The sequence below is a fragment of the Trachemys scripta genome, chromosome 5 (assembly GCF_013100865.1).
Source record: "Trachemys scripta elegans isolate TJP31775 chromosome 5, CAS_Tse_1.0, whole genome shotgun sequence".
In the NCBI taxonomy this organism is placed as follows: domain Eukaryota; kingdom Metazoa; phylum Chordata; order Testudines; family Emydidae; genus Trachemys; species Trachemys scripta.
In genome coordinates this window covers 54,193,320-54,203,431 of record NC_048302.1, presented here as the reverse complement: position 1 = coordinate 54,203,431, position 10,112 = coordinate 54,193,320, and the positions used below count along the sequence as shown (strand labels likewise).

Sequence of the window (10,112 nt, the reverse complement as noted above, 5' to 3'; positions counted from 1 at the left end):
AGGGATTTTATTTCATTCATTTCATGGAATGAAAACTTCTGCTACTGCTTTGCAAAAGCTAGATGCGCATTGGTGGCGCATGAAAGCAACCAGTCAGGTTAAGAAGCGTACTGCTCCCTTCCCCCTCCACGTTTTTGAACAGGATGAATTAAATTTGTAGAAAGCGAAACCGAGAAGGGAAACGATCTGTTCATTTGTATCTATCTGCTGTTCTTATCTTCAAAAGCAAAGCACTTTACCTTTCCTGTGCACGCTCAAGGCAGTTTTCTCTTCTGCAAATATTGTTGGTGTTGCATCCACAGACTGGGAAGTCACAAAGTTAGAATTAAACAAGGTTATATGCCTGGGTAGTTTCACATGATTGTGATAATTGTATGAAAAACTGCTGGAGAGGAATTTAAAGACGATACCTTTAAGAAAGAGGCACCTTTAAATGCCGCCACTCCTCCTCCCCGACAGAATGTTTTGTAAACTTTGCCACTCAAAACGTGCTTAATGTTGCTTGGGAAATGTCTAAGGGAGCAGAGAGCAGATTAACTCGCAGCCTTCTCCCCCTTAGCCCCCCCCTTACCCCCCCCCCCCCCCCAATCTGGAAGCCTCACGTAGCTTGGGATTTTTTAAGAATAATTTATGGGTCCAGTTCTCAAGAGCATTTCCTTGGAGCAAATGGTGGAACCATATTAGAATTTAAATAGACACGATTATTAAAATACAATGGACTAAAATAGCCCCTAATTTCTTGATGACTGATTTTCACATCTCTAGGAAGAAATTGTTTTAAAGGATAAACCGATAGCAATGTAGTTAGCCAGCATAGACGTTTTTGGTGCGGCTCTGTCTTATTTATGCACCAGTTCTGTGGGCTGCGATTTTTCAGCAGTGGGTAGTTTGTTGTTTGTTAGGGGAATTTGCTGTGATGAATGTCCCTGCGTATAGCAAAGGGTTGAGAGACTCCTGTTCTTTTCCCCACGTCTCAGATATTTTATTCGTATCCAATTTACAGCCGTTTGTTCTGGCTCTTTCTGCCATGAATACGCGTCTGATCAAGAACACAAACAGAACTGACAATCTGTACTCACCTAAAGCTCGGGGGGTATTTGAAAATGAAGTTATACCGCAAGCAGAGCGTTTGCCTTTGCTTTCACATCCCAGACTCATCGATTTGTTCCTGAGAAACGCTGCGCAGTCTTATAACAGCTACAACCAATTAATATTGCATTAACTCTATTTAAAAAAAATCCAAAAACACAAGAATACTGCGCCCTATCAAAGCCATCTATTATTAACGCAAATGTAATTGGAGACCTGAGCTAGATGCGTGTGTTATGGAGCAATGGAGGAAAACACAACCGTGACAGTATTCCAGAAAGGCAGGGGAGCCGAGGGTGTCTAATATTTAATTTCAGGTCTGTGGTTTTCTAATTCGAGATTAAAAGCAGTCACGTCTTTGAAGCCAGACACTTGGTGTAAATGTACAGTTAAAATATTCTATTCCATAGTCCCCAGACAGAGCTCTGTTAGTCCCAGGCTTCATTAAATTTTAATTATCATCCCAGACTGGAGCAAGGAAAGAGGGAAAAGACTGTCCACCTAATTGCAATTGATAAAAAAGAAGCTTGGCTTTTTTTTTCCATACACGAAGAACATTTTCTTTTATATGTGTAAACCTCATATAGGGAAGTATAAGCTTCTCTGCATATGCATACGCTGTCTAGAAAGATCCCACTTGAATACAAAATGGAAAGGGATGGTAAATGGGACAAAAATGACATTCTCTCTCGGAGAGATCTGGCGAAAGATCAACAGAAGAGACAACGCGCCTCTAATTAAGATTCCACAGTTAAGAGATGAAAGCTTATTGTCTCAAAAACAAAGCACACTTATGCCTTGAACCTTCCCCAGTCCGGGCAGCCCTTTTATTTTGCAATAGGAAAAGACAGAGGCTTTTTCTTGTACCTTTATTACGTTTGTTGGAGCTCAGATTTCTTGCTCCCTGTCTCATTCCTCTTAATTTGTTATTAATCTGCATGCGTGGGACAGACACTTATTCGGAATTGGTCTAATTGCAGGATATTTTTTTTATTTGGGGCACCAGAAAGCTTTCTATCTCCAGGCAGTAAAAGGTAAAAAATAAAACCCACAGCGTTTGCTTTCTAAGCAGCTTCCTATTATCACATCTCCACTTAATTTTATTTCCATTCTCTACAAGTTAAATAGAAAGACTGGCTCACAAGGGAGCTGCCATGTGCCTACAGACTAGGGATGTCAAGCAGAGAGACTCACTGGGCAAAGTTAATTTCAATTCCCGAGGAGGATTTCACATTCCAGCTCGCTCTGACCCACAGTAATTAGCTGAGCTAACTAATGATTACTTACTTATTCCTTGTAATTATCTGGATTTAATAATTCGCTGTGTAATTTATTAATTCGCCCATAATAGCCTTTAAGTGAATGGCTCATTTAAGAGGGCAAAGCGGAAGTTCAGAGACTACTCATTGTAGTGCACAAGCCTATTGCCAAATACTGCCCTTCTGGTGATTTTAATTATCCGAGTCACTCTTTCTGTGGAATAGGTAAGTGGCAGCGTGGACCTTTTTTGTTTATTTATGTATTTGGTAGCTGTTCTCTCTTCCCCTTTCTTTTTCCAGCCACACGAGAAGCTCACAGAGTATTCTTTGGTTCCCCTCCCCTCCTAGAGACACAAACATTATTAACAAAGCAACTTCAAAGTCAACAATACTTCCATCACACTTGGTAACATGATCGTCATCGGAAAAGCTGCAAAATGTTGCTTTATTTCACGCCAATTAAGTGGGGCGGAGGAAGATTTTAGCTTAGGCAAATACGAAGATTGTTTTGTTTTATTTAACAAAGAAATGTACATATCCCTGAATAGACGTTTAAAGGAGAGAAATCACGTTTTAGAGTTTTATTTCACGTTGAAATTGTGCTACTAAAATGATGGTCGATTTGCTTACACGGTGTAAACGCCGTTTGCAAGATTACTTTTATTCATTGCAATATTGCATCTGTTTAGCCCATCAAAATGCATTTTTCCTTCTTAGGGAATTCAGAATAACTACTTCACACCTTCAAATCGCCACAATTTTAAATCAGCCTCTTAGTGCATTTTAGGTTTGTTTGTTTGTTTGTTTGTTTGTTTGTTTGTTTTAAATGATTACCAAGCAAGAGAATTGCACTTTCAAGAGATTTATTTAAAACAAACAGAACTAGCTAGCAAAGAGATATTTAGATGAAAGACTGTAACCCTAAGTGTTGATAGAGTGAATCACCACTGTAGTTTGCACGTTAGTTGATAATCATTTGCCCCCCCCCCCCCCCCACCGCAGTCGTTTTTGATCATTAGGATGTGGGACCGAAAAACATGAAACGTTATCACTGAAAAGACTCACAACAGTAGCGACTACTCTGTGACTCTTTAATCTAAAGAAAAGTGCGGAAGTGAAGGAAGTAAGGTCTGAAACCTACGATTCCTCTCTTTCGCCGTCTCTGCGGTATATACATAGATATAAAATATCAATCTATATAACTTGAGTTCCTTCAGTTGTGTGGCTTGGCAAACATTTCAGAAACTGAGTCATGCGATACCGATTGATTTGATTGATACACCAGTGACATACAGTAAAATCCGGCTATCAGTTATCACTCTCGGCGTGTTCAAGGTATTTTTAAAGCAAAATATCTATGTAATCACTGAAGAGAAAAATTAATATGTAACAATAATTTGTAGATTACATACTTTTTTCCTGTTTGGCATTGGATTTCTCTGTCTCTTATGAATGCAAAAGGATCTGTTCTTAGTCAAATTACTTTTTGTTTGTCTTATTTTTCTAGTTAACAAATAAACGTTGCGTCAAGTGGACACAATAGGCTATTAAACAGAAAATGAATCCAGATCTTTAAAATATGTTGGTGTCACTTTCAAAGTTATGTTTAAATCATCTGTTTATCTATTCTATCTATTCATCATGACTTTAAATCATAACATCCTCAAAGAACAGAACGCAAAAAATATTTACTAGCGGGCTGGAAAAGAAACGGCAAATTCTGAGGGGAAAATGTTGCTATTGTAACTTACTGGAGTCAGTTTAACAATATGTGCTATTAACCCTTGACTATATCAATTCCCAGTGCAGCTCTCTATCCTAATCGATACTCTGCCATATCTGTAAAGCAGGAACAATTATTTTTATTCCAAAGATTAATTGGTTTTCTTGTTATATTTAGCTGCCTCCCCTGACTTCAGGTTCTGTACTTTTAAAAAAAATATTATTTGTAAGAAGATTTCATATGGCGAGTCCCATCATCCCCCCCCCCCCCCCCCCCATTAACGTAACATGGAAGGATTTGTCTAGAGTGAAGTAATATCTCGTTTAATTTGCTGAGTCCTAAAGCAAGAAGCTTCCCCTCCCCCCAGTCCATTTCTCTCTCTGCAGCAGGGTTTCTCGGATGCCTGGGCTGGAGGAGGAAGCCACTGGCAAGGTTGGAGGGCCGGACAGAGCCAATCTGTCCTTGGTGCTGAAAGCAAAGCCGGCGTGAGGCAGAAGCAGTGCCACCGTAACATAAAGGTGAGTGGGGAAGAGAGAGGGTTTGTATTTCAGCGCTCTCCGCTTTTACACTAATATGCGTCACCCAGATCTTTTATGTACAAACTGCTCCTCAAACACACACACACACACACACACACAGCGAGTAATGGCCTGGCACTTGCGAGGAGACTTTCTTTTACCATCGCTGTTGGTTTGGTGCGTCTTTTTCTCAGTTTTAGCAAAATAACAGCCCATAATCCCCATTCCCTACATTTGAAACGCGAAACGCTATGGTTATAGCCCCATCATCACCATTTATTCAAATTACTCTACATCAAAGAGTGCAACTCCATGGGCAATAATGTTGTCAATCCCTACCTCTGTCTGACACATGAAGAATAGGCATGACACAGACCTTTCCAAGTGCTAAATTATTTCTCTGTAGTACAAGACAGCCTAGTTCTGGAGGGTATTTAAATATCACCTTCGGAATTATCTTTTCATCACATCACCTTTTAATTTGCCCTGCTAAACCACAAGCGCTCTTGGTCCAGGGCAATCAGTGGCGGCCTCTCAAATGGGGAAGGGGCTGAACACCTATATCTTATCTTTTCGCCCTGCTAGTCCCTCATGCATTTTAAAATTCGTATGCATGTCCCCATGGCAGATGTTATAGGCATGAAACTGAGTACACACGGTTGCGTTTAAACTCATTTCACCATGCCAGTCCATACTATTAATTTTAAAGTATTTCTATTACTTCGTTGACTGTTCCTAATGCCTTTGTGACTTGTAATATCGATCTGTACTAGCGAATAAGCAAGTGGCATAATGGCGCCACATTTTAATCTTCTCCTCGGACTTCTTTGGTCCAGGATAAATGCCACCGGAAACGCCGGTAGGTAAGTAGGCAGACCCTTCCTCCTCCGTGTGTGTGTGTGTTGATTGTGCTGGGCACTACAGCTCTGGCGCTGAGCTCCTGGGACCCAGCCTGCCCTCCTCATCACTCCCAGAGCCCAGCTAAGAAGACAGGCTAATTGAATAGCCATCTCCAGGCCTCCCCAGCTTCCTTTCCACCATCCTTGCTTAGTAAATTCTACTGTGCAGTTAGCAAACTATTTTTCTGGCTATGGCTTTCCACACAGAAGCTTTGTGGTGCTGCCTGGGAAGGAACAGTCAGCACATCCTTGGCGACCAACGGTGTATATAAAGATGTGTGTTTTACTGTCTGACTGGGTAGGCAAACACAGGAACACAATCGGCTCACAGGTAAACCCCTCCCGCCTCCAAAAAAACAGGTAATGAGTTCACTTTCCGTTTGATAAATACCAGATCAGGCATATAAAGATAATCCAGCAACCACCCAGCCTGAAAGGAGGAGCTGGCAGGAGCTGTAAACCATTTAAAAAAAATCAAAATAGTCTTCCCACTTCAACTTTAAAATATATGAGATGTGGAAGCAATTTAAATTCAGTAGTAGACTTTTAATGAAAAAACAGCAACAATACTTTCCCAATAAAACGTTAAAATCTTTTTAATGAAAGACAATTCAACAACATTTTAAATAACTTAATACATTACTGTAATAAATAAACCTTCTATTAACAAAAACAAGAAAATTGTATCATATACAGAACTTAAGACTTCAAATAGTCTCAAATAGAACAGCAATACAGCGAAATCTGTAAGAATATATCTATATGTGCGTCAATTCGAATGAAATATTTACAATACATATAGGTACCACAGTTCAAGTACCTTTCATTTTTCCTCAAAAGAATTGTACCAAATAATGTGAATTTACAAGAGTGCGCTCTCTCTCTCACTCTCTTTCTCTCTAAATTAAATTTGGCTTTTCTACAAACAAACCTCCAAAAACGATTCCCCTCAATGTAAAAGTATTGCAATTAAAGGAAACAAAAAACTATCAGGTCTGAACACAGTTGTGATATAGCTTAGAAATCTAGAAGGACAAATATTGTGATGAAAACAAACCCTGAAACAACAAAACGCCACACTGTCACCTATTCAGCCACTTCTTTTCTCGCTTTAGAAGTGTGTGGTGGGGACAATATGGGAATCCCCATTAAATATGTAACGCAGTAAACAAATACCACGGACAGTGAATCAATCTACACAGATAACGTAGGACATCTATTATAGAGTGCCAACGCCTTATAAATAAGAATACTGGCCAGAGAAATATTTTAGTTTCAGGTGACAATTTACAGATGGCCAAAAGGGATATTTTTATAAGAAGGAAAAAGCTTAAGATAATAAATTCTACCAACACAAAGTATTTGATTTTCGCTATCCATACCTTTTTTTTTACTTTTATCAAGACTTAGATTAAAGAGGTGTAATTAATTAGAATGAGCACAGAATGAAGTTGCTGGAGAGATAAAATTAATAATTTACAAGGGGTTGTTTGGCAGTAATCTAATAATAGCTTTTAAAGATCAGTGAACACAGCAGGATCAATTCTTTTCCTACGCATAATAACTTCAGCGAAGGGAAGGATAATAACCACAGTAAAAATATATATATATATATTTATAATACGCAGTGTAAATGCAGAAAAACCTGCCATCTTTTTTTTTAAATCAAAATACTTTTGAAATGTCTCTCTCGCGGTATAAGCCTCAACTCTAGATTAAAGTTTCAGTTTCGAGACAATTTATTTTCTGAAAAATAGTTGCAAAGTGTACTTTAAATTTGAACACGGGTGATGTCTTTAATAATAAAAACAAATCTTACTTGATACGTCTTCGGTCCTTTAAAAAAGAATTTCTTATCTGCCTTCAAAAAGTTAGTCTCTGTTTTATACTATCATTCTGAACAAGCAGCGGTTCTCTCCAAGGGGAACTTTCCTAAACTTGACAATTTACTTCCTGTTTGACAGTCTCTGTGTATTTCTCTTTCTCTGTCGGTCTTTCTGTCTGTCTCTCTGTGTTTGTCTCTCTATCTTACTATAGAGAAATATTAAAGTATGTCTTGTTGCCGATTTTTTTTTAAAAGCTCCCACAGACTTTAAATCCCAGCGGAATATTTCATTCGTTTCTGTTTCTGTCTCTGATTACAGAACCAGACCCGGACCACGTTCTTCTTGAGGTCTAGTTTCTCTGCGATGGCCGCTATTTTTTCCGAGGAAGGACGTGGCTGGATGGCAAAATAGGCTTCCAAGGACCTCTTCTCAGGTGCAGCGATAGAGGTGCGCTTCCTTTTCTTCTCTGCTCCGTTGAAGAGCTCTGGTTTGGTGAGCTTCTCCCGGTGAGATTTCTCTGCTTCTTCTAGCCAGGCTTGCAAGATGGGTTTGAGGGCGATCATGTTATTGTGGGACAAGGTAAGGGACTCAAACCTGCAGATGGTGCTTTGGCTCAGTGAGCCTACCCCTGGGATCTTCAAGTTGGCCAGGGCAGATCCCACATCTGCCTGGGTCACTCCGAGCTTGATCCTCCTCTGCTTGAACCTCTCCGCAAACGCTTCTAAATCCCGGGGATCTGCGTCCACGTCGCTCATGCATCCCATGTGAGAAGGCAGTCCGTGGGCATGGGCCATGCTTAGAGCCGCCTGGTGCATAGGGTTCATACTGGCCATGTGAGGCGCATGGGCTGGCGTGGAGACCACCGAGCCGTCGGGTCCGGTCATGGCCCCCAGCGCCAGCCCTGGAGTGATGTGGTCTAAAAGCTCCCCTTCCAAAGCCTGGTGAGGCTGGTGGTGGTGGTGGTGATGGTGGTGGTGGTGGTGGTGAGTGCCGGACAGGGCTGACGGGTGGGAAATGGGCACCGACGAGGAGGAGGCAGCAGAGGTGCAAGGGATGGTGTTCATGGTGTGGTAAGTAGCGTCCGGCTTGAAGGGGCTGTGATGAGGCGGGTGATGATGGTGGCTCTTGGTCTGGGAAACTATATCCACCGCCGCCAGGGCTTCAGCGCGGGCCAGCAAACTCTCATCCAGACCGCCGAATATATTGCTCTGCAATTGCAAATAGAAGGCACACATTACTGTCAACAGGGGATCGCCCTCCCTCCGCATCCGCACGCCTCTGGGCCATTAACACATCCCCAGCATGGCAAGAGAGAGAGAGAGACACACACACAACACGAGGCACATGCAACATCCCAGGTCATAAAAATTAATATGAAAGGCAAGCGCCGCTGAATGCAAAAGGCGGGAGAAAGCCGGGAGGTGCTGGGTGATTTGCTGGGCAGACATGAAAGAAACATGGTGCAGATCAAGGGGGCTGTGGGCATGTGCCTTAAAGCGGGGCTGCTGAAGGACGTGCCTACCGGGGGAGTTGGGAGGCAGGCTCGCCTCATCGCCTCCGAGCTGGTACTGGTGCTGGTGCTGTTCCTGCCGGCCCCGCTGCTGGTGCTGCTGGGGGAGCTGGCCGAGGGGGCGGCGGCGGCGGAGGTGCAGGGGGAGGCGGTGTGCAGCGCCGAGTACTTGGGCTCGTGCAGGCTGCCGCTGCCGTGGGGCATGCTGAAGGGCTGCTTGCTGTTCAGAGACATCATCATCATCCTCGCCGGCGGTGGGGGGCCCGCCCAGCCCACAGCGGACACAGGAAGTCGAGGCTGCCGCCGCAGCCGCCCTGAGATGAAAGGTGGCGCGGGGACGCGAGGGGCTTTTCTCGCTCTCCTCCCTCAGCCCCCGGTGCAGCCTCCGCCGCCTCCTCTCCGGCAGCAGCCGGTCCGCAGACTGCCCCTCCAGCCGCCTGGCTACTCCGCCCTGCCTCTGCCTAACTCCCCGCTCCGCTTCCCGCCCGGGCGCCGGGTCCCTCTCTGCCTGGCTCGCCCCCCGCCCAGCCTTCCGAGCGCCTCTCCCCGGCTCCCTGCTCCGCTCCCCGGGAGTCCCCCTCGCCTGCCCTCCCACCCACCCCGCGGGCAACTCCCTGCTGCAGCCCCCCGGCTCAGCCCCTTCTCCGGGCCGCCGAGCCACAAACCAGCCCCAAGCGGAGCGTGTCCCTCTCTCCTCCCTAGTCTGCGCCTGGCCCTCGCCCGGTTCCGAGCCCCTTCCCCGCGCGGCTGGAGGAGGCGGGAGTCCGGCGCCCTATTGTTCTTGTGCTGCCTCTGCTCCGGCTGCCGCGCACCTTGGCCCGGCAGGTGCCTTGTGCAGAAGAGACATCACTGGAACTGGGCTGTGAGGCTTTCTCTCTCCCTCTGTTTCTCGCCGCTCTTCGCCCATTGGATGGAGGCGAGACCGGGGCGAGGTGGACGCATGCGTCTTGCGAGTATGTGTGGGGAAATATTTAAGTGGTGGTGGGGGGAGGTTGGAAACCCGGGGAGGGTGAGCGAAAAGGTATGGGGTGGGGGTAAGGATGGAGAGAGAGCGCGCGTATGGGCGTGTATATGGCGTGTGCGTTTGTGGGTTGTGTATATGGCGCGCGAGAGAGTATCTGGGTGTGAGGTGGGGGGTCTGTATCTGAGCGTGTGTAAGTACAGAGTATGTGTGTGGGGGAGGAAGAGGTGCCTGGAGTGTCTGCACAGACAGTGTGTGTTTGTATGTCGTGTCTGAATGGGATGTATGTATACGTGTACATGGGGCGTGTGGGTGAGCTGTGTGGAG

The 10,112-nt window shown here is 44.6% G+C and overlaps 1 protein-coding gene across 1 annotated transcript; it reads right to left on the bottom strand.

The window, feature by feature from the left end:
- Positions 1-6,088: 6,088 nt before the first annotated feature.
- On the bottom strand, positions 6,089-9,296 carry POU4F2 (POU class 4 homeobox 2). The gene is made up of 2 exons (XM_034772966.1): positions 8,837-9,296; positions 6,089-8,522 (listed from the first exon to the last, which is right to left on the bottom strand). The coding sequence occupies exons 1-2, from the start codon at positions 9,065-9,067 to the stop codon at positions 7,581-7,583; spliced, it is 1,173 nt and encodes a 390-aa protein (XP_034628857.1). The 5' UTR covers positions 9,068-9,296; the 3' UTR covers positions 6,089-7,580.
- Positions 9,297-10,112: the final 816 nt, after the last annotated feature.